Raw genomic sequence first — 25,450 nt, 5'->3', positions numbered from 1 at the left:
TTTTGAGATTTGCTAAAGGTAGCATTTAACCGTTATTTTATAATAATAATACATTTAAATTAAATTACATCTTTAAAGATTAACATTGAAGGTTATCTTAAGGTAAAAATGAGCATGCACAATTAAATACACAAAATCAATCAATATATCTCTCCAATATTAAGCAATTCTTCCAAACATAATACAAGTTCCAACTAAAAAATAATGCGTTTTCCTTGTGTCATTAAGCTAAGAAAGCTTGCTTATAAATTAAGCTGCCTAACTTGCATTGGTTTGTTGAGTAAACTGAAAAGGTTAAGTACAATTCTACAGCATGTTAGCTGGATCCTCACCATCAAACCTGATATTTCAAGCCGTTTCAACTTATTCATAGTGAATGGCCTAAAACGGACTTTATGTAAAATCAACTTATACATCATTCAGTCGTTCAATTTTTGACTGAAAAACTTTTTTTTATAGTAAAGTATATCCAAATCAATAGTGATTATATAACCACACTTTTTGGGGGAACTGGACAGCTCCAGTTTACTATAATTTGCTTTTGTTGTATAGGAAAGGGGCAGCAGAAAATGAATCAAAAGGAAGGTGATTTTGAACACCGCAACATTCCCTTACCTTCAGATTCTGGGCGCTGTGGCCCTGGGCAATCACTTCACTTCCCTTCAATCTCTTTTACGCTCTTTCACTGCAGACCTGGACTCCTAAGAGAAAACAAAAGAGGAAATCTTAATTAAACTCCATGAATCACACAGCCTTCAGTCTTTTAATGGAAGAATTCTGCAGCTCTCTCAAATGTGAAGAACATTTTGAAAGATTTACAGAGTGTTTCGAAGCAGCTCACAGTGAGAGAAAACATTAAAGTGACTTTCTTGGATTTAAACGTCTGAACAAAAACACTGAAGAAATGATATAGAAAAGGTCTCTGTTTGTACATTAACAAATCAAACAGTGTCTGGCTGGTATACTGGCAATTTGAAAAATAGAAATAAGCCGCAGCTCACAAAAACGCCAACAGCGCAGCATAAAGCCCACAAGAAAATTGATATCATGATGAGTGCGTTATTCAGAACATCTGACTCTGTAGCTATCGAATATTTTGGTAATCGAGTATTCCACCGAAAATCCCATCGATTAATCGAGTATTCGGATAAGAAGTACTTTTTCTTTACTAAAGAGCAATACTAAATATACAAGAGAAAATAAGACAGGTCTCTGTAAATGAACAAGTAATTTGTTTCATTTTTAGAAAATTTCACATTTTTATTGCTGAAATTGCATATTAAAAAATTGCCATATTACATTTAAAATGCAAATACAAATATATAAAAATCTATTTCAAATTACTTTAAAAAGGTAAACATAGTATAACCTAAAACTCAACATAAATCAAAATAATAGTAATAAAAAAAATAATAAAACCTAAACAATGTGCAACTTAACTTTCAAGTTTCAGCCTAACTACAGCTCAGGCATGACATAAGCCTTAGAAGGTGTGTGTGTGTGTGTGTGTGTGTGTGTGTGTGTGTGTGCAATCCTTTAAAGGAGCATGTAGTTGCAAACAGTGCTCCGTATGCAGTTACAGTAAATGGTAGGGATGCACCGAAATGAAAATTCTGGGCCGAAACTGAGAATTCTGGATGTGTTTGGTCGAAAACCGAAACTGCTTTATATTATTTAATAAAATAAATAAATTATTACAAAGTAATTTTAAGACTTTTTAATTTAACTCAAATTTTAATGACACAGAATTTAAAAAACACAAACCAATAAAATAACCACACTTTTATTTAAAGAAAACTGGACAGAAAATATATTAATATTAAATATCAATGTATTATTTTTATTCAGTTCTATGCGACAGAATCAGACATAACTGTTGTTGACTAATTGTGGAAGGTGGTACCATCCTGATCATGTGGACACAATGTAGCCACCCATCAACTGGCTGAAACAAACACTTTAAAACGCAACATATTTTAGGTGTTTTAATATTTATAGCTATGATTAAAGAAAATGACAATTATAAAGTTATGTTTTATTTTCTCTCACCTAATGTTTTATTGTTATTTATTCTTAAAATAGCCTTATGAAATGTTTTCTTTTTCCTCAAAAATTCTGTGTTGTGTATCTGGTTCTCAAATGAAGGCATAAAACATTAATTTAATTTATCTTTATATTAGTGAAAATTTTACTTTTTGGCAAACAAAGGGGATTTACTATTAAAATTAAAACATGGAAGAAATGTTGTGTGATCATTCCTTAACAAGTAAAGTTTTCATAATTTTAGTAATGGTAGTATGTACATTCTGCTAAACAAATATATTTCTGCTGCAATATCTTCAAATTAAACTGGATTTTTATTTTGAAGGGTTGCCGTGAATACCTTTACATTTCTGTGTGTATGATATGAAGCTAGTTTTACTCAAATGAAACCTTAAAACACTCATGAAGTGACTCTCAGTTCAGTTCTGGAGATGTTGTTTGTGTGTTTATGTCCTCATTGAGACGGCAGCCGCTGAAATCACCGCTTCAGTGTGTGTGCGTGTGTGTGCGTGTGTATGTATGTGTATGGTAAAGGAAAACGCGCGTCTCTGCCATTCATTCATACAGAGATATGATCGCATAATAGGAGTTAATGCTCATCAGATCGCGTAAATCAGTGGGAAATTAATAGAAATGGTGATTCTTTGAAAAGAAATATCAAGCAAACATGTATAAAAATATAAAAACCCTGGCAAAGCTATTATTATCAGCGCATGTGAGCAGAGCGTAGCAGAAGCAGATCAGTGAAGCAGATTTAACCAGGGTTGCCCAGTACAGCTGTACTACAGCATGTCAGCACAGTAGCGCTACTGCAAGCAGGAACAATACTACATAGAAATTTCTTGTCGGTGCATTATTTGAGCGGACTTAGCTTTTCCGGTGAGCATGAGCGTTAAATGAGCAGAATGCACATTCATAGAGCGGAATATTGAGCGGAGCATCACACGGCGCAGTGATGACGGCTGGAGGAGAGTGAAACCTGAACACTGATTTACGCCAAATACAACAACGGTGCGGCATATATCTTCGGCGGCCGAAAATTCAGTGCATCCCTAGTAAATGGACTAAACAAATCTTCGAAGCACATAATCTGCCTCGATTTTTTGTATTCGAATTACTCGAGGAATCGTTTCAGCCGTAGTGTGAACCCTTGCTGTTTCTAACCGACTTGATCCTAATGATCTGAGTGGTCTGTTAGGTTTATATTCATGAGCATATCTGCAATGTATTTAGGTCCTAGGCCATTGAGTGACTTATAAACGAGTAAAAGTACTTTAAAATCAATCCTAAATGTAACTGGAAGCCAGTGTAAGGACCTGAGGACTGGTGTGATATGCTCAGATGTTCTGGTTCTAGTCATAATCTTGGCAGCAGTGTTCTGGATGAGCTGCAGCTGTCTAATGGTCTTCTTTGGAAGGCCGGTGAGGAGACCATTACAGTAATCCAGCCTGCTGGTGATAAAGGCATGAACAAGTTTTTCCAAGTCTTGACTGGAAACAAAACATCTAATTCTTGCAATGTTTTTGAGATGATAGTATGCTGATTTAGTTACTGCTTTGACATGGCTACTATTACTCATGCGGTCATTTTGAATCTAGTCCATCAAATAACTTGTTCCTCCTCTTTCTTTCCATGTTCAGATTTCTTCTCAATAAAAGTGGAAAAAGGTCAATAAAAACGTATTTTTAAAAACTTTTTTTAACAAGCTTCAGGTAAGAAAGTCTGCCAGCTAGATTTCACAAGGCCTGTCTGACAAACTCGTCCTACATGCACGCCTTTCTGCCATCCCTGCGGATCGATTTTTAAGTTTTCTGAGCGTGCTGCAACCGCTGAGTCAGCATTCTGCAGGTAGCTCTGTTTGCAAGCAGTTTCACAGGAACCCTTTGAAACACAAGCAGTTTCAGAAGTCAGACATGGTCTCGCTTTCCAGAAGTGAAAACACCCCACACCCCACTCGAAGACATGAGCTAACAATGAGCAATGACCTACTGACGGCCCTCGTGATAATTCATGGAAGCCTTCAGAGGAAAAAGTATTCAACTGCAGTCACGTTTTGGGTTTAATGTGCTTTCTTGATTCAGTTTTTTTTCCCCATTGCATTGGGTCACCATCGCTTTGACCTGAATTCTACTCCTCTTTTTAGACAGCACGACTCCAGTATCACTGGGTTCAAATGTTTAGGAGGAAAATACTTCAGACTAGTGACGGAACAGTCTCATGGCATATTCACTGATAAGCGGTAAGATCAACAGTAAGGGTTTAATAATTACATGGCCAAAACAATGGAGTTAACCTCTGAGTTAATGTGTCACAATAAAGGTGTGTTTGGTTGCATGATTTAGTCTGGAATCATAAAGATAAAACTGAGCAGGAAAAAGGAGATCATGGTGAGAAAAAATTAAAGTTACATGAAAAAAGCTTGCAGATAAATGCAATCCAAATAAGACTTCATAAAACAAGCTGGTAAGTTGTTAAGTTGACCTACAAGGACTGTTATAAAAAGAAATGAATGCCTAAACACTGATTTAATTCATTACGTTACAAATTCCCTTTTTCGGTAAAAAAAACATCATATTCCCTAATTTTTCTCATCAGCCTATCTTCAACTTCGAACATAAAAACACACCACAACATTTTATAATGAGATCAGAGATTGCTTTGTGGATGACAGATGTCAATTTTGGACGGTGAACCGAAACAGCCTATAAAACTCTTAAAAACTGTAATAAAATCCAATCCCATAAATATTGTGGTAGTAGTACGACTGTACAGTGATGACACCAAATACATATCATGGTACTGAACAATTACCACAATATTCATATAAAATTGTATTCACATGATATTCCAAAGTTTGTTATCATGGAATTATAGTAGCTGTCATTTTAAAAATTGAGGGAAAGGCAATTTTGAACTAGGGTTGGGCATTTTTGGCAATTTCTTATTTTGATCATCGATAGGTTTCAAAAATGATTAATTAGCCTTTTTCACACTTCCGTGTTTCTGGCTTCCGGATTGGTGCTTGCAGGGTAAAAGTTTTTTCCGGTGACAACAGCGGCCGTACTAAACAAGAATGAATTCGAGAATCAAAGTCTTTTTTTTTATAAATTAGATCCTATGAAAATGCTTGAACTGCCAGTACTGTACTCTACAAAGCGCAAACATTTCACAATTAACTGTTTGGTCAGCTTGGGTCATCACAAATACAAGGTTGTTTAATTCTCCACGTGATTTTTTCCCCGCTATTATTATTAAAGTAATGTTGTATTTTCTATTTGCTCTCCTTTGCATTAATGTGATGGAGTAAATGTACGTTGTACAATGTGCCCTGGGAAATACATATTAAACAAGAGCTGATTCATGGCTTTGTTCCTATTCTATCAGGATTACGTTGTTGTGTTGAGTTTAATATGCTTCAACCGGACTGAGAATTGTTTAATGTATTCTTGGAAAAATGTGCATCTGGTCATAAAAGTAATTTATCATGATGTGGTGATTTGAGGGACTGAGTAAATTAAGATAATACGCTCAAATGTACTCGAGAGCAAAGACTGTTTAAAAAAGGGACTTTGCCGGAGACGGAGAATAGAAACCATCCAGCGTTATGTTAAGCACATTATCTCACAAGTCAGTGGTCTGAGTGGCCATATAAGTTACAAACAAGTAAAATGTTATTTCTATATAGATTATATAACAACAACTTGGAAAACAGACAAACATTATGTCAAATACAGTTCTGGTGCCTCCGTCTCTATATACTGTACAACACGACATACAGCAGTAGAGTTACTCTGACAGGACACTGCACTTATTTGCGATCGCAAAAGTACATTATTTGCACACAAGCCTTGCTGGTTAAATGTTTCATTCGCGCGCTGGTCTGACGTGCGCTTTATCTGAGCGCATACACCTGAAGCACGCGCACTAAAAAGCCTGTCTAACAGCGCCTGATTACTCAACTAACTTATCTTTTGCGCTAATACTGTCAAAACACACAAGGTTTACATACAGACTCAGTTGGTTATCTCTAAAATGAAAGTAAATGGTTAAGAGAGAAACGGATGCATGCCTGTATATTAGATGCGTGCAGCTCTTAAAGGGACAGGACACTAAACTTGCTGTCTGTCATTAAAGGGATAGTTCACCCTAAAATTTAATTTCTGTCATTATTTACTCACTCACATGTTGTCCCAAACCTCTATTAATTTCTTGAATGAGGGTAACCAAACAGTTGCTGGTCCACACTGACTTTGATAGCAGGAAAGAAAAATCCTATGGAAGTCACTGAGGACCAGCAACTGTTTGGTTTTCCACCTTCTTCAAAATAGCATTTATGTTCAGCAGAAGAAAGAAACTCATTCAGTTTTAAAACAACTTTTGAGTAAATGATGGTATAAAAATAAAACATGACAGAATATTTATTTTTGGGGGAACTATTAATTTAACGTTAACAAAACAACAAAACTCAGAGAAAATCACTCAGTATTCTGGACTGAAAAACTTTATCTTCGCCCACTTTGGCCTAAATATCTGCCATGCATCTTTGTCTTTCTAGTTTGGCTGTAATGCTCAGAAAACTTGTAAAACCAAAATAGTAAAACCAACATGACAAAGAATCGTGAATCGTGATATTTCTAAAAAACAATTGTGATATGATATTTTTTCCATATCGCCCACCCCTAGTCTACAGGTACATCTCAGAAAATTAGAATATGGTGAAAAAAAAATTAAACATTCATATATTCTAGATTCATTACATGTAAAGTAAAACACTTCAAAAGTTTTTTTGTTTTAATTTTGATGATTAGAGCTTACAGCTCATGGAAGTCAAAAATCCAGTATCTCAAAATGTTAGAATATTTCCTAAGATCAATCAAAAAAAGGATTTGCAAAGCAGAAAAGTTCAAGTTCTTTAAAGTATGTTCATTTATGCACTCAATCCTTGGTCGGGGCTCCTTTAGCACAAGCTCCAGCATCAGTGAGGTGTGGCATGGAAGCGATCAGCCTGTGGCTCTGCTGAGGCACTATTGAGCCTTCAGCTCGTCTGTATTGTTGGATCGACTGTTTCTCATCTTTATCTTGAAAATATCCCATAGATTCCATATGGGGATAAAGTCAGGCATGCTGACTGGCCAATCAAGCACAGTGATATCATGGTCAGCAAACCACTTGGAAGTGATTTTGGCACTGTGGACAGGTGCTAAAGTCCTGCTGGAAAAGGAAATCAGCATCTCCATAAAGCTTGTCAGCAGATGGAAGCATAAAGTGCTCCAAAATCTCTTGGTAGACGGGTGCATTGACTCTGGACTTGATAAAACACAATGGACCAACACCAACAGACATCACAGCATCCCAAATCCTCACTGACTTCGGAAACTTCACACTGGACTTCAAGCAGCTTGGATTCTGTGCCTCTCCAGTCTTCCTCCAGACTCCAGACATTGATTTCCAAATGAAAAACAAAATTTACTTTTATCTGAAAAGAGGACTTTGGACCACTGAGCAACAGTCCAGCTCTTTTTCTCCTTAGCCCAGGTAAGATGCTTCTGACAATGTTTCTGTTTCAGAAGTGGCTTGGTAGCCCTTTTCCTGAAGACGTCTGAGCGTGGAGACTCTTGTGCACCTTTTCCTACCTAATATCCTCCTAATATTTTGAGATACTGATTTTTGACTTTCATTAACTGTAAGCTCTAATCATCAAAATTAAAACAAAACAATGTAATATATGAAAGTTTAACTTTTTGAAATAAGTTACAAGAAAAACAGAACTTTTTCACCATATTCTAATTTTCTGAGATGTACCTGTATACTTTGAACCACATGCTGTTGCAAGCTAAACAATCAGAGCTCAGGGTGCCGCCCAAAGTGCTGCTATAACCAATCAGATTTTTTTTTTCCATGATCATCGTTTTCATGATCGATCATCGCTGTCATGGTTGAGTAATCGATCGCTGTTGCACATCCCTATTTTGAACATTTGATGGAAAGTCCATAAAAATTATGAATTTACTGTACAACCTGTAAAAAAATAAATTGGTAGTAACTACATTATTTTGGCAGAAAATACTGGAATAAGTGCATGTTTTACTGGAATTGTGCTTTTAGTTTCTGAAATACTTCTTTCAGGTCTGCAATTATTTTTCATACATTAAACGTTAGCCTTAATATTCAATATAACTAATAGGAAATATGCTTCAACATCCTCTAATAAGCTTACTGAAAAAAAACTAAAAACCTTTGAAAAACAATTGAATCTCAAACACCAACAGGGCAAAGCAGCTTGACTACTTCACTAATTCATGGACACATTTCTTGCCATCATTCAGGATCTAGAGAACATCAAACGAGTGCTTTTCTCAAGCATTTTTGAAGTGATTCTTCTGTAGTCAAGGACAGCACAGGAAAAAAATCCTCTAATCCGATCGTGGTCAATAACTCGGGTCAAAAAAGTATGATCAAAGTAGTGAAAGGAGGAAAGAAAAAAGGACAATCTCCTTACACTTCAAAGCTCTTGACCAGGAGAAATTCTCACAGAATGTGAACCTGCTTAAGATGGTTCTGATGTGATGGTTTAGTGTCTTCAAATGTGTAAAACCAAAAATAAGAAAAACAAACACAACATCATTCATATAATATTTAAAGTAAGTGCGAGATAAATAAAGCCAAGCATACCTGGAAAGTTTGTTTTGTCTTCTCCTTTAGCAATTATCGAAGTCCATTAAAATTTACTACCAAAATTTAAGATTCACATGCATCCCAAGACCCTTTTATGCAAGATATCAAGGCTTTTCTTGTACTACGGTTGACTTCATAGCTGAGGATGATGGCATCGGCCCATTTAATAAGACTGGAGAAGAAAAAAAAAAAAAAAAAAGAAAAAAAAGGAGCACAGAGGTGTAGCCTACCCATCGAGAAAGAAGCGTAAAAACAAAAAGATCAAACAGAAAAGGGGACCAGAATCTAGCCACATGGTCTTGAATTAGCAACTCCCATTGTCAATGTCGCTTGGGAAAGAAAAAACTAAGGAAATTCAAGAGATTATGATTTTATACATAATTCTGTCTGTTTCAAAGTATCACAGTAAACTACCCTTCATAAAAGTTTGATCCTTCTGATTTTAGCTGCAGTAAACAACCTTTATCAATCCGGAAATATATAAGGTCTAGCAAACACAAATGAAGACTTGGTACACTGACAATAAAAAGATAAAGAGAGAGCATTTATATCATGAAAATAAAGCAAAAATAAAATAATCTAGCCGCCAGACCCTCTTACACGAGTCTGTCTTATTAAAATAATTCTAATTGAAATAAAATCAAATTCTAGCTGTCATACTATCTTACGTTAGCCACTCTGACTGAAATAAATAAATTAAAACAGTTTCTCTTCAAGTCTTGTTTCCCATTTTTGGCTGTAATCTGTGGTTTTGGTTCACACTTTGGTACCAAATTCTACATCAGTTACTATTTTAATCCAGCGTCTTTTATCGCACCTCCCATGAACAGAGTGGTTTTTTTGTGGGGCTTATTTTAGGTAAACCGCATACGGATGGCTAGAAAAGTCTTGACTATTCCACTGCCGTCGAGGATTCTGAGAGCAAACACTCAGAAATCTGCACAAGGGACTTGCACCATGTCACGATATGCCACACTTCAGCTCTGATTCAACACTGGCAGACTTTCTGTCATACGCTGTTGTCTTAGAGCGCGTCTGCTAAAAGTATTCTCTGAGTAATCTCGGCATCACCTCAAAGCTCTTCGGGACTTGACAGCAAAACCACACGGACAAACTTCTGAATTCCAGTTTATCCAAGTCACCATGTCAAAGATATAACCCTGGAGTATAACTCATTTTAAATGAGTAACAGTCAGTCACTTCATTCAAAGCGATCCACATTCGGTTCTATGCTGATCATATCTCTTAGCTAAAGATTCACTAACATTTAATGCTTTTTTGAGCCATGCAAATCATAATATTTACACTCCACACAAGTGTTGCAATGTTTTGAAAGCTGTTGTGAACCCTCCTACCCCTTATAAACCACATCTTAACAACATACATTCATGTCTGTATTGCAACGCTACACTTGACCTCTGCAGTCAAATAAATGCAAACCTTTTTATCCTGTTAAATTAGAATTTCTCTCTTTTCATATCAAAGGAAACTTAAGCAACATTGACCAGCTGAGTCACATTCTTCTCTCCTGTTCTACCATTTAAAAGTTTGGAGGTCAGTAAGGTTTTTTTTAAAAAAGCTACATTTCTTTTAATGAAACTACGGTAAAATGGTAGTTCTTGTGAAATATCAGCATCATTTAAAATAACTTTTTTTTTTTTTTTTTAAATGTAATTTATCCCAGTGATGAAAAGCTGAAATTTCAGCATCATTACTTCAGTCTTCAGCATCACATGATTCTTCAGAAATCGTTCTAATATGCTGATTTTTTATTATTATGAATGTTAAAAACACTTGTGCTGCTTAATACATAGCATTTGTTTGAAATAGAAATCTTTTGTAACATTTTAAATGTCTTTTCTGTCACTTTTGATCAATTCAATGCATGCTAGCAGAAGAAAACTATAATTCCTCTCTCTCGAAAATATACAAATAAAATAAAAATGAAATAAAATAAAAATACTGACACCAAACTTTTAAACAAATATACTTCAGACTCATTCTGTATCCAAAACACTGATACCTTCAGCCCACCAGACTAAGCAAAAGATGCTATAAACACCCAAACATCTGTGCTTAAAAAGAGTTTTAAACTGTTATAATAAAAATTTGGAAAGGTGCATGCATAAACAAGATTTCACACAACTTCTTCAGTCTGAAACCAACATGCAGAGACAAAGTTCAACTAATGCAGCTAACTCAGCAACAAATTTTTGCTTGAAACATGTTTGTGCTTATATCAACATGCATGCCAACACCAAGTATAAACAGCGATGTGTATCACCCTTAAAACTAGAAGATATAAAGGAGGACAAAAACTTAGCCAATCATTAAAAAGACCAAGAAGATAAGTCAAAGTACAAAAATTACAAACACAAAAGTTAAAATGCAGCAGCAAAACAAACTAAACAGAAACATTAACAGTGCAGCTTGAGAATGTAAAACAAGGACCTGAGCATCAAGTTTTAGGTTAAATTATATATACATACACTACTGTTCAAATGTTCAGGGTCAGTATCATTTCAAAATACATATTTTTTAAATCTCTTATTCTTCAGTGTCACATGATCCTTCCGATATCATTCTAAAAGCTGATTTTGTCCTTAAGAAACATGTATTATTATTATCAGCAAAGATAAAAATTGCCTAATATTTTTTTAATACACACACACACACGCATTTATTTCAGGCTACTTTGATGAATATAAAGTTTGAAAGAACAGCATTTTTCAAAAATAAATACATAAAACTTACTGATGCCAAAATTTTTAAAAAGGTAAGAACTCGAAAAAAAAAAAATCTAATTAATGTCATCAAAAGCATTTCAAGTTTAGTATGTCACACTGATGTCACATCTTGACATGTCAGCTACCCCATCAAGAATTTATGTTATGTTTAATACAACCATTAATTAATTGGGGTATGTATTTTTTTCAAAAACGCTTTAGAAAACTGAGTCGGGACGAGTACCAAAACAAACTTGTATCCAATCAGCAGTAAGGGGCGTGTCTACTCATGATGCAAGGAGAGAGCGCTCATCAGTGCACATGACGGATATTAGCCGAGCCGAGCGACGACATAAAGATAGAGATGGTGGATAAAAAACAAAAGAGGAAAACGTCTGCGGAACAAAAGAAGGCTTACACTGTGTCTACACCCCCACTGTCGGGGATTTGTCGTGTCGCGCTGTGCCGCATCCAGTGCAGACAGCATCCAGTGCTTTGTTTCACAAAACTAATCGTTGCTGGGTTGCGCACGTATGTGTGGGGCGGAGCTATCAATATAGGGGCGAGACCCTTTTGGGGTAGGGGCGTGTTTGTTTTGGTGATTTGAAATATCAATATCGGCTACCAGAAATCACTTACCCCACCTTTAAACATTTAATCAAGTTCTGTCAGCCGTTTGTTAGTCTGGGTTCAAGGAAGTTATTTTGACCACTAACGAACCAACTAACTAAAACATCAGCATAGCTCGGGGGGGGGGGGGGGTTGTATATATAGCTTATACACATTTTCTTTTGCCATTTCAAGAAGCTCAGATTAAACTTTGAAATATATTGTAAACACATATGAATTGCATTTACTTAAAGTAATAATTTAAATTATTTTACTTGTATGACATGTAGCACATTCTTTTGTGAAATACAAAATAGGACGCCAGAATGACTCAGTCACCATTCACTTACATTGTATGGCAAAACGATGCAATTAAGGTGAATGGTGACTGTCGGTCCATCACATTCTGCCTAATCTTTGCTTGTGTTCATATGAAGAAAAAGTGTCCTACAAGGACATGATGACAGAAAAAAAACAAATGGGCGAACAAACGTTACCACTTTAAATAACCGCTTGATGCAAATCCTAGAGCGGAGTAAAATCCAAATAACAGATAACATACCACTAATGTTAGACCACAACACCGTTACTGACTAAACAGACCGATAGAAATCAATATATCAATCACTAAAACACGATCTAGTTCGTTTCAGTGATTTAATAATGAAATAAACCCCATAAACTGACCGAGGACACACGAGGAAGAAATACAGGCAGCCATGACTTCATACTCTGACACATCAATGAAGAGACCCGCGTGCGTGTGCGTGTTTGTGTGTGTGCGTGTGCGTGTGTGTGTGTGTTTTAAGTCGCACTCACCCAGAACCACAGGGAACGAGGATCACCTTTGGGTCGTCATGATGAGAGACAAAGAGACGCGGGGCTCTGACAGCAGATGAGTGAGTGAGTGAGTGTGTGTGTATAAATGTGCCAGTTCTGCTTCAGCATGTACAGGAAGTGATGCAGAGGATATGAGGTCATCGTGGAACTGCGTCAGGTGCGTGTGAGCGCGCGCTACAGGCCCATCTGGCACCAAACCAGACCATTTTCATGTTGAAGAAAATGTCCATAAATTTAATGGAAACGATACTGTACTGTGGTAATTATGATTATTTATCAGTTTAGAATACTGTATGCACTATGAAGCTTTTAGTAACTTTATATGAACTTTTAATTAGATGGCAGATTATAAAATGATTCGCTTTGCTTTGTAACATTTGCTTTGCTGAATTATCTTAATCCTGTGAGAGAAACATTAGTAATAGTACAGGCAATAATAAAACATTTTAATAAAAGTCCACAGTCGACGCAGCCATCTACCAGGAAATTTTAGAGCACTTCATGCTTCCTTCTGCTGACAAGCTTTATGGAGATGCTGATTTCATTTTCCAGCAGGACTTGGCACCTGCCCACACTGCCAAAGGTACCAAAAGCTGGTTCAATGACCATGGTGTTACTGTGCTTGATTGGCCAGCAAACTCACCTGACCTGAACCCCATAGAGAATCTATGGTCAAGAGGAAGATGAGAGACACCAGACCCAACAATGCAGATGACCTGAAGGCCGCTATCAAAGCAACCTGGGCTTCCATTACACCTGAGCAGTGCCACAGGCTGATTGCCTCCATGCCACGCCGCATTGATGCAGTAATTCATGTAAAAGAAGGCCCAACCAAGTATTGAGTGCATAGAAATGAACATACTTTTCAGAAGCCTGACAAAAAATATTGACCTTTTTCATGATATTCTAATTTTTTGAGATGTACCTGTATATTCACACAATTTATTAATTACAATATTTTTGGCCTAAACAAGATTTACATTTTGATGTTTTATTATAGCCTATGTTTTGTCTCATTAATGTTTAACTGTTTTAATGTATGGTTATTTGGAATATTTATGCCTTAATGCTCATTTATATTTTACAGTATTTGACTGTGGAGAAATTGACTTAATTTTGGACTAAAATATGTGACAACTTACCCCAGGTCTCCTCCATTACATTCTGATTATAACTTTTAAAGGTATTAAGATGTGGGAAAGAGATGTATTTTCAATTTTCTTTTTTTTTTTGTATATCAATCTGTTCATTTGAGGGTTGATCTGAAATAATTATTTCAAGGTCCTCCTCAGGAATGTTGCAAGGATTCTTCAGCAGGTTCTTCTGTGTGGCGTTAAGGATATGATGTCACCACAGAGCCATGTGACTGCCCTCAGCTAATCCTTATTGACTCTGAAAGAGTAATCCTAAGAATTATCTATAATCATGCATGCTATACTGCATTAACACGCCATATACTGATAAAAAGTGATAGGTCTTTATTATATTCAGATAACAGAATATAAGAAGATAGATTGCCAAACCTTCCTCTATTTCTACATGTTCATATCTACTTCCTATATTAGCTTCCTGTCTTTAAGCCTAATTTTAAAGTTACAGCAATACAATATAATCTGCCTTAAAATCAATATGATGTGCAACCTGTGATAATTGAAAGTGGTGAGTAGACAAAAAGAGAAAGCTGTATTGTTTGACTGAAGAGTACATAAGAATGAGTTGTCTAGCTATTTGTCCATGTTTCATTTATATGTCCGTTCAAAGGTCAATCTAGCCTTTCAGACCTGCTGTTTTGAAAGTCAAAATGAGGTGTAACTAGTAACTGCTCTTCTATAATTTACATAGAGGATGCGACTCTTTTTATAAGTGACTGAATAAATCAACTGTTTATCTGATTAGCCATGTTTTGACGTGATGTTGGAGATCTTGTGTGTTTGTAGGATGTGATAAAACCACAGGTTTTGAAACAGAAACGATCCATTCAAAACCACACAGGAAATGGATGAATATGCAGCATTATGACATTCTAATTGTCTTTTCTCGAATAAAAAACAGAAATGGATTATGAGAAAGGGCCTGAATTTGAACTCACTCCAGCTTGTTCTGCCCCTCGTAGCAAGTTCAAGATGACGTACGTGCCAATCCAAAAGAAAAACAAGAGTCCTCGCTCATAACCACAGGTTCAGATGTTCTAATCCATGCTTCGAGTCAGATGTTCAAACAGAATTCCATCTCTTTAAAGAAAGCGGACAGTTTGCTTTCATTTCTCCAAGTTCAAGGGGGGGAGAGGATTAACTACAAACTCAGGCCCCGTATAGACAGCCCACCCGCTGACGCCCAGGCCAAGTTCAGTGACATCAGAGAAGAGTGTTACGTCAGAGGCTCTGTGAAATGATGGATCAGCAGTCTGAGTTCACATGTATGTCAAAGAGCAAATTGAAACCAGTCTGAAGATTTTTGTTTTTTTTCATGCACAAAGCCCAATGAGGAAATAATTATTTGAATTTTTTTTGGAGTAATTGTGACGTTTTTGTAGGTTATAGCTTAAAGGGATAGCTCACCCCAAAATAAATATCTTCGCCTTCATGTAATTCCAAACAGGTTATCATCATTAAATCTAAACACATTAAAGCATTTGTTAACTGAAATAAAATATAAATGTTAGATGAAATACTAGAAATGTTGCCATAAGTTTAGGTTGAAGAAACAAGATTATTAACTGGAACTAAATAAAAATGATGCTGAGCAAAAAAAAAAAAGATGAAATAAAATAAAAATAGAACTGGAAATATGAAAAGCTAATTCAAAAGGAAGGAGATATTTTAAAGGCAGTGGGGACTCAACTATATGGACCCCACTGACTTTCAATGGGAAAAAAAAGGTGTTTTCTTTTGTGTTTCACAGAACAAAGAAAGATATACAATATCATGGGGTGAGTAAATGATGACAAAATTTTATATATTTAATATCTCAGATTAGCAGGTCAAATCTGGACATTTTTCAGCATGAATCTGCAGAATGGAAAATATACTGTTATTGTATATACTTATAATTAAATTAACCATTTTTAGTGTTTTTTAATACAAAATAAAGAATTTGCCAAGTGATTGGTGCAATAAATTGTCAAGAAAAAATAACCGTGTATATGTGTATGTGTGTTCATACCCCTTCATTTTTTTCATGTTTTATGTTGCTACCTTATGTTAAATTGCTTCAAATTACATTTTTTCCCACATCAATCTACACGCCATACACCATAATGACGAAGCAAAAACTGAATTGTCACAGCTTTGTAAATTTATTCAAAATAAAAACTGTAATAAGTACATTGCATAAGTATTCATACCCTTAACTCAGTACTTCACCTTCACCACTTCAAGTCTTTTTGGGTATGATGCGACAAGCTTTGCTCATCAGCATTTGGCAATTATCTGCCATTCTTCACCTCTCAAGCTCTGTCAGGTTGGATGGGGGCAGACACACATTTTCAGATTTCTCCAGATTGGGTTCAATCCCAGGCTGTGGCTGGGCCACTCAAGGACATTCACAGAGTTGTCTATAAGACACTCTTGCTGTGTGCTTAGGGTCATTGTCCTGTTGGAAGGTGAACCTTCTGCCCAGTCTGAGGTTCTGAATGCTCTGGACTGGGTTTTTATTAAGGCTATCTCTACATTTTGGTGCATTGAGCTTTTCTTCTATTCTGATGAGTCCCTCGGTCCCTGCTGCTGAAAAACAGCTTCACAGCATGCTCTACAGGCAGTAATTTTTATTTTTTTTACCTCAGGGCTTGGTTTTTCTCTGATATGCATTTTCAGCTGTTAGCTGTAAGATGTGTATGCCTTTCCAAATTATACCCATTCAATTGAATCTGCCACAGGTCAACTTCACTCGAAGTGTAACATCTACAAGCAGCAATATTAATGCTCCTGAGCCAGATAGGAGTATGAATACTTATGCAATGGAATCATTTAAATTTTTTATTTGTAATAAATTTGCATAGATGTAGAACCCTGTTATTTGCTTTGACATTATGGTGTATGGAGTGTAGATTGATGTGGGGGAAAAAAGTAATTTAAAGCAGTTTAACATAAGCCAGCAATATGAAAAAAATACTTTCGCAAGTCACTGTGTGTGTGTATCTTCTCAGAACCTATACTATTCTATTAACAAACATGCAAAAGACGCAAAATGTGTAGAACTTTGCAAATGACAGGAATTTCTGTCATTCAGATTCTGCGTGGGCCTAACACATTATTCACATCCCCTATACTCAAATCCACCAGGACAAGAAATGTCCTCATGTTCTTGACATACTCTAATCAACACATTGTATTGCTATCGTGCTTTGAGGAAGTCTAATATCCATCTGTTAAACCCGACTGACTGAGATGCAAAGAGCATGGGAGGCAAAGTCACAATCCAAGGCAGGTCAAGTCTGGATACCAGCAAAGATGCTGAAAGCACTCGAGGTCTCGTCGATGCCTTATCTCGGGCTGCTGGGCCGTGTCCAGTCAAGCTCAAATAAACCGGCAGAAACGATCAAAATAATGGAAGTGACCTCCCGACCTAGCGAGCCTGCAAAAGGGTGATATTATTTTTATTAGGGCAGTTAATGTGACACCACCCTTAATTTGTCAGTGTTTGGTATCGTCTATGAAAACAACAGGTCCGATAAGGTTTTCAGAGCCATCCCATTAATCAACAGCATGGCTCTGGAAAGGGAAGGGGACGACAATGAAAAAAGTCATCAGCATGAATGACGGAAATGCCGGGAGACATAGTTGCTGTGAGGGAAGGATACAAGTGTAGATCAGCCTTCTAAAGCTAACAATGGGTACTGAGGTACCGTATGAGAAACAGGGTTACGTCATCTCTTTTGCTCTTCAAGTATACTCAAAAATGTCCATAAAAAACATGTCGGTGATGTTCACAATGACATAGATCGCTTTATGTGAATTAGTATATGAACTAAAAAGTGGGTGGAGGGATTGAATTGCTTTGCACAATTAGGAAGGCTTAGAGCCGAAACGTTTGTGACTTTTCCCATCAGCGATGAATGTAAAAGAAAACGTAAAAAGAAAACTGTTTTCGTGAGTGTGGATCATAATCTCCCATAATTAGTATATGAACGACATCCAGGTTTACACTGCTTTATTAAACTTCAAATACACTCAAATCATGTTAATGCATTCAACCGTGTCAGTAGCACCAGGTATAGTCGTCTTATGTGGACGCTACCTTTTCTGCTAGCTGTGCGCGGTTGCAGAAGCAGACGTGAGAACCAGGTCTGCCGGTTGACTCTGTAATCGAATTCGCTGGCCACTCCTGGAGAGGGAACGCCTCTGCTTTCTGCAGATCTTCTGGAGCATCCTCTACCGGGATCCACTGTGTTTTTGTTTCTTCAAAGTCCCACTTAATACATGAAGAAAAAAAATTATTTGTCTTGTACTAGAACTACAATATGAATGATAAGAATGAATAAATTTAAGAATAACATTAGACAATTAACAATGACAAACTTTATTATTATTAAAAATTATATTCAATTATTTATAATGTGTAAGTAAAAATGGCTTTATATAAAAATTAATTTAACAAAACAAATGCATTTAATACAAATTTAATTTAATACACTTAATATAATAAAATGCTTTATAAATTAAGAAATAATTCATTTAATGAATAAATGATTTAATAAAAAGCATTTAAATAAAAAGTTCACTTAATACATTTAGTGAATAATTTATTTAAATTCTTTTCATATGTAACTGAACCAATAATTCAGCAATTTTTGTGAATGATGTCTTAATATATAAAAATAAATGAATAAAATGTATTTAATAATTTATGATAAAATGTCAAGCAAACAAGGAACAAAAAATGAATACATTTAATTAAAAAATAATTTAAAAAATGTGCTTTTTATAAACAATTTAATAAATAATTTATTTAATAAATGTTTAATGAATAAATCATTTAACAAACAAAAAAAATTAAATGCATTTAATAACAAGTTCATTTAATAAATACATTTAGTGAATAATGTTTTCAATAAATAAATGAAATGGATTTAGTATGTAATTTAACCAATAACTCAAATTTAGTGAATGATTCCTTTAATAAATAAAAATATACACATGAATAAAATGCATTTAATAATTCATAATGATCTACTTTTGGGTTATGCAGACCAAAGGATCTTACGTGGCTTTGGAACGAGATGAGGTTGTATATAATTTGGAGGGAGTAATGTTTTATTCTGGGCTAAACTACTCCTTTAAGGCTCAAATATCAGCAGAGGAATGTTTAGTTACTCATAAGCACAGACACAGACAACCCCTCCTTAAAAAACAGAAAACCCCTCGGCCTGTCCACTGTTCTCCACACATCGGGCGGGCGACAGACCCACTCTTAAAATAGCAGAGCAAGGGCCAAATCTCCTGTAGACTGAACAAGCATTTTGTACCACTTCCGATGCAGAAAGGTCCTGCCCTGTTCCTTTATTATAGATCTTTAACAGCAAAACAATCAAGCAACAACATGAACTTCTGGAACACCAAACCCAGCTTTCTCTTTCACAACTGCTTACAGTAAATGACACAATAGAATGGAATTGCAGGAATCTCTCATTTTGATTGTCATAGTTGTATCCAAAAATGCCCATGAACCATTTTTTTCTTTTTTAGGTCTGTTTAAATATTTTGTTCAACTCTCACAGCTGGTTATGAGTCCTTATATAACAAACTATATAACTTGCATTACAATTCTGCCTGTAACTGATGCTAATGACTCAGAAATTGAACAATACACTTCCCAACAGCTATCAGAAATCACACATTCATCACTGGAAGATTGCTCTTGACATCAGATGTCTGAACTCTGAGCTCACATACAGTGTCTAAGGCGGTTCACATGCTTAGCTTTTTCCTGTTTAGTGAATAAAACAAAGTTCAATTGTTTTTGTCCGGGCCATTTGCCTTTGTTTTAGATTAAATGACATCCTCAATCACTTGGCATTCTCAAAAGCCATTTAAAGAGCCAAGAAAGGACTAGACTGCAACACAACAACATTTTCACTAAAACTGTGACGTACAATTTATATTGAGATACTGAGTTGTGTGATACTGTTATACTGAGTGATTCGATTATATAGCCAATTTTCTTTCAGGTAAGTGTGCAAGCAGTATGTTTAATAGATACTGTAGATAAATCCTTTTGAAAAACTGTCAGGAAACTCAAATATTTATTTTACACAAATTTTACATGTGATTTGCTTTAGTCTTTAAAACTCTGCTACCATCTACCCTCCTAAAGCAGTATTGCAGCCTCCAGTTGTTACTTTTTTTATAATTGTATTATTAATGTTAGTTTTTCCATGTATAATTTGAGGTTTGTGATATATATATATATTATATAAAACTGAAACATCAAACGTTGTATTAACATTTGTAATAATCGAATAATGAATGAAAGTTCATATTTTATTGTAAAAGTGAAACTTTCATGTAATGAATCTAGAATATATGTAAAGTAAAACCTTTCAAGTTTTTGTTTTTGTTTTTGTTTTCATTTTGATGATTGGAGCTTCTCGTGAAAGTCAAAAATCCAGTATCTCAAAATATTAGAATATTTCCTGAGATCAATCAAGAAAGCATCTGCCAAACAGAAAAGTTCAAGTTCTTTAAAGTATGTTCATTTATGCACTCAATCCTTGGTCGGGGCTCCTTTAGCACAAACTCCAGCATCAGTGAGGTGTGGCATGGAAGCGATCAGCCTGTGGCTCTGCTGAGGCACTATTGAGCCTTCAGCTCGTCTGTATTGTTGGATTGACTGTTTGTCATCTTTCTCTTGAAAATATCCCATAGATTCCATATGGGGATAAAGTCAGGCATGCTGACTGGCCAATCAAGCACAGTGATATCATGGTCAGCAAACCACTTTGCAGGTGCTCAAGTCCTGCTGGAAAAGGAAATCAGCATTTCCATAAAGCTTGTCAGCAGATGGAAGTATAAAGTGCTCGAAAATCTCTTGGTAGATCGCTGCATTGACTTTGGACCAACACCAGCAGACGTCATGGCAACCCAAATCATCACAGACTGTGGAAACATCACACTGGACTTCAAGTAGCTTGGATTCTGTGCCTATCCAGTCTTCCTCCAGACTATGATTTCTAAAAGAAAATTTACTTTTATCTGAAAAGAGGACTTTGGACCACTGAGCAACAGTCCAGTTCTTTTTCTCCACAGCCCAGGTAAGATGCTTCTGACGTTGTCTCTGGTTCAGAAGTGGATTGGTAGCCCTTTTCCAGAAGACATCTGAGCTTGGTGACTCTTGATGCACTGACTCCAGCTTCAGTTTACTCCTTGTGAAGCGCTCCCAAGTGTTTGAATCAGCTTTGCTTGACAGTATTCTCAAGCTTGCGGTCATTCCTGTTGCTTGTGCACCTTTTCCTACCCAAATTCTTCCTTCCAGTCAACTTTACATTTAATATGCTTTGATACAGCACTCTGTGAACAGCCACCACTTTAAGTAATAACCTTCTGTGACTTACCCTCTTTGTGGAGGGTGTCAATGATTGTTTTGTGAACTACTGTCAAGTCAGCAGTGTTCCCCATTATTGTGATTTCAAAGAACAAGAGATACCCGGAATTTATACAGTAGTGATGGTCATTTAATGAAGCTCAAATGTAAATATTCTAATATTTTGAGATACTGGATTTTTTACTTTCATGAGCTGTAAGCTCTAATCATCAAAATAAAAATAAACTTTTGAAATGTTTTACTTTACATGTAATGAAAGTTTCACTTTTTGAAATGTTACAATACAAAAATCTACTTTTCACAATATTCTAATTTTTTTGAGATGCACCTGTATACTATATAATACTAAATCAAACAAAAATAAATATTAATATCTTAATTGTATACATTTATTATGATTTTTATTTTATTTTTTTCATTTGATCAATTCTATTTATTTTTGTCTACCATTTTTTATTTTACTTTTAACTTGGTTGTGTGTACACAAATTCAGCTGTGTGAAATCACATATGTAGGTCTCAGATTCTCAGACAGTACAGGTCATTTCATTTCAAGTCGTGGCAAAGCGTCTCATTTATGGACCATATAATGTGCAACTCTGAAAAGAAAAGGAATGGCGTTCTAACCTCTAGTTCAGAGCCAATAGAGGACGAATCGGTCGAGGTACCAGAGGAACACTGCTCATCAACCCGCACCACCCTGACGGTCCTCTTTAGCGGAAGACTCTCTGATGAGCCGTCCCGTGAGATGGTGACCTCCTTGAGACAAACCTAGAAGAGACATCGGTCATATAAAACCGTGACTATGATAATTAATCAATTACCATACCTTATGGACTGTTCAACACACCATAAAACCACTTCACTAAAATTCAAAACAAGAGCAAACCTTCCTGACTGGCTGTATGTTGACATCCATGTAAAGGCCCATGTCAGTCCCTTTGGGAGAAATGCCTCTTACTGAGAGGTGCTTCTTCCTGCAGCATTCAACATTGTTGTTGCACAGCTGACCCGTGACAGAAGAGTCACCTAGTAAAGACTCAGTATCCGAGTCTAGAGACCAGACAGAAGGGCGTTTATGGTTGGATCTGTAACAGATGAGGACCACAATCTGAAAAATCAAAGTTAAAGAGTAGACTGAGAACACTGGTTCATTAAATGCAGTCTTGTCAAAGGATACAGAAAGATCCAGAACCGCACAGCTGATAGCAGAGAGTATCCATGGCATTGCTTTGACAACAGATCTTAGCTGTGTGTCATAGAGAAGAATGGCAGAGGCGTACAGTGTTCCAGCTACAGAAGACAGAACTCTAGAGGACACCTGCACTGCAGCATTCTGCTCTCCCCGATTCTGCAAAAGACAGAAAAGACACAATTGGACAGTTTATACAAAGTGCATATACAGTTAGTTATACAGTAGTTTGTGACTGTTCTTTCATTTAATGTTCTGTTAACATTGAATTCATTATGAAATTCTTGCACAATTATTTTATTAAAGGAATAATTTGCCCAAAAATGAAAACGCACTAACCCTTAGGCAATCCAGATGTAGATGAGTTTATTTTATCATCATAACGGGGAAATTTAGCATGACATCACTTGCTCAACAACAGTGTATGGGTGCCGTCAGAAAGAGAATCCAAACAGCTGATGAAAACATCACTATAATACACACCACTCCAGTTCCTCACCCAAGCCGCATGTCTAAAGTTAAAAATGTCTCAGGAAACGCAGGTTTTCTGTTAATTGATGGACTGGATTTGTTTGAATTATTGTGATGTTTTTATCAGCTGTTTGGACTCTCATTCTGACGGCACCCATTCACTGCAGAGGATCCATTTGGTGATATAATGCCTTTGATATCCAATTGATAATCCATTTGATATAATGCTAAATCCAAATTTGTTCTGATGAAGATACAAACATCTCGGATGCTTGGAGAACATTTTCATCAAATTGACGTTTTTGAGTTAACTAACGCCAAACAAAAAGACAGACATGATAATGTGTTTGAATGAAGAGCTCAAAATAATGATTTAGATAGCAAAAGTGCTCACAAATGCTACTCACAGCTTTCGGGATGAAGGGAAACTTTGCAGTCCAGCTGATTGCAAAGGACAGAAGCCCCAACAAGTAACCAAGGTTCTCGGTTTGGTCCTGTTCCCAAAAGACATGCAAAACACTGATAGGTCTGTTTTAAGTAAGTGTGATTTTGCATATGGTATAAGTTTACATACAGTATCAGATATGGTACATATTTTACTCTTTTGAGAATGCCTTTACTTACATTGGGGAACATGCCAAGTGGTCTCCTCATGGTTGGAGATACCATTATTGAACTTGAATGGACTGGTAAACCCAGGTAAACGTAGCCGCCCATTACAAACAGCAGAGACACAACTAGAAAATTCTGCCTCCTCCTCCTGGACACCATTCTCCTTTTCTTTCCTTGAGAACATGATTGATAAGTCATTTATTGTGACAGATGATTGAAAGCACAATTATACTAATGAGTGATATATATAAAACCCTTACCCATTTTAGACTTATACCATAAATAAATGGAGAAAGATAGTGACAGGAAATGGATGACATCCAAAGTTGCCATATACGAAGCCATAGAAATCTGCAACAGATGGACAGAACATGTGACTTTCATTTAAATGGGCTGTTCATAATGTTTATAAGGCTGTGTTCGAAACGGCATACTTGCTTACTGCCCAGTACCAAAGACTATAGAATACCTTAAAGGGACACAGTGCATACTCCTTACTACTTTTTTTTTTTTAAATAATAGCAAGTAATTTTCTTGTAGTATGATAAATTTAGTGTATTATAATGGAACCGTTTATAGAGTTTATATAGTTCAGGTTAACTATTATTATATATATTATACTATTAATATATTTTTTAACTTCTTTGCAGACTGTAAATTAAAGGATACATTTTAACACTTCTTTTTGTAATAAAAACCAAATAATTTGAGATTTGACTGCTTTTGTTGTTTTGACAAGTGTATTAAAGCTGAAATATAATGAAAAAAAATTCAGTCTCTCTCTGAAACTCTAATGTAGAGTTTATAGATACGTTTGAATATATCAAATTAGGCCATATTAAGAGGTTACCCCTCTATTATAGCATATTGGTGTAATGTGAACAGCTGCTGGTATCTTAAATAAATAAAGCAGGGTCATGCTGTTGAACAGTACGCTTTCCGGCCGGTAGGTGTCATTGTAAATCGGTAGGCTTTGACAAAAAAAGTTGGAGAGGTAATAATAAATCTTCTCGGCGAAATTGATAACTTTGAACTGAATTCTCACCTGAAAATCAAACTGTTTGGAAAGCAAAGCGCCCACCGCGCTGCACAAGTTCCCCACAAAACAATACAGAGCGCAGACTGCTTCATCTCCCAAACACGTGCTTCGCCTTGTGCATCTGTGATAAAGAAGACTGAAAGGGAGCGACAAATGATGAGTTTGTCAATGTACACACCTCAGCTAATGTTACTTTTAATCACACGACACGCACAGCGAACAGGAAACCAGTAATATCAAAGCAGACAAGACGTAAAGAGCAGCCGAGACGCAAATGTGTTCTTCATATGTCGAAAGACGACCTTTAACAAACTCTGGGCTCCATCGCTGGACTATGTCTAAGACTGTAATTTTACCCATATGTTTCACTTATGCTGTTACCCACTGAGAGAGAAGTAACTGAGAAAATGTTTGTGTTTCTAACTTCTATCATGTCACCTGCATCTTTTAGGTAACGCCCACATGCTTACCTCATACATATTAATTAGGCTCTGTGACGTCCGTCCAGCTGATTGGCTGTTAGGCTGCGTTTCGAAAGCGGACGCTGGCCATTCCTGTTTATATTCCTGCATACCTTTTTATTTTATTAGCAAAATTTCACATACATAAAAATTTCTTAATTCATCTCCTATGTTAAATTTGTTTTGTTCTGACTTTGAATTTTATATTTCTTCAATAAGACTGTTAAAAAACAAAAAGCCTGTGA

At 36.1% G+C, this 25,450-nt stretch overlaps 2 protein-coding genes across 5 annotated transcripts in view; both read right to left on the bottom strand.

The window, feature by feature from the left end:
* Positions 1 to 13,012, bottom strand: part of LOC306855039 (polyamine-transporting ATPase 13A3-like) — a 40,256-nt gene extending 27,244 nt beyond the window's left edge. For all 3 annotated transcript variants that reach the window (XR_013782892.1, XM_079393435.1, XM_079393436.1), the window contains exons 1-2: positions 12,873 to 13,012; positions 616 to 701 (exon numbers count right to left, since the gene is read on the bottom strand). The gene's annotated coding sequence lies outside the window, so the exon portion shown is untranslated. The remainder of the gene's footprint in view (positions 1 to 615; positions 702 to 12,872) is intronic.
* A 5,014-nt stretch (positions 13,013 to 18,026) lies between these two features.
* LOC306854861 (transmembrane protein 44-like) lies at positions 18,027 to 25,197 on the bottom strand. 2 transcript variants are annotated; one of them, XM_079393131.1, is made up of 9 exons: positions 24,959 to 25,197; positions 24,751 to 24,880; positions 23,966 to 24,056; positions 23,718 to 23,878; positions 23,501 to 23,587; positions 22,611 to 22,781; positions 22,320 to 22,541; positions 22,058 to 22,201; positions 18,027 to 18,302 (listed from the first exon to the last, which is right to left on the bottom strand). In XM_079393131.1, exons 1-9 carry the CDS (start codon positions 25,102 to 25,104, stop codon positions 18,114 to 18,116), a joined length of 1,341 nt encoding a protein of 446 aa, XP_079249257.1. In that variant the 5' UTR covers positions 25,105 to 25,197; the 3' UTR covers positions 18,027 to 18,113. The 2 variants fall into 2 exon arrangements, with proteins under 2 accessions (XP_079249257.1, XP_079249256.1); XM_079393130.1 differs by having other exon boundaries at positions 22,320 to 22,781; positions 24,959 to 25,186.
* Positions 25,198 to 25,450: the final 253 nt, after the last annotated feature.

This window comes from Barbus barbus (genome assembly GCF_936440315.1).
Source record: "Barbus barbus genome assembly, chromosome: 35".
NCBI lineage: Eukaryota > Metazoa > Chordata > Actinopteri > Cypriniformes > Cyprinidae > Barbus > Barbus barbus.
This window is presented reverse-complemented; position numbering and strand designations above follow the sequence as displayed.

Bases quoted from the DNA above. Each gene is read 5' to 3' on its own strand.
- LOC306854861 (XM_079393130.1), bottom strand. From the start codon at position 25,104: ATGGGTAAAATTACAGTCTTAGACATAGTCCAGCGATGGAGCCCAGAG. The intron at 24,881-24,958 runs GTGCGTGTCGTG...GCTCCCTTTCAG, and splicing joins TTACTGGTTTCCTGTTCGCT to TCTTCTTTATCACAGATGCA. The intron at 23,588-23,717 runs GTAAGTAAAGGC...TTTTGGGAACAG, and splicing joins CACTTGGCATGTTCCCCAAT to GACCAAACCGAGAACCTTGG.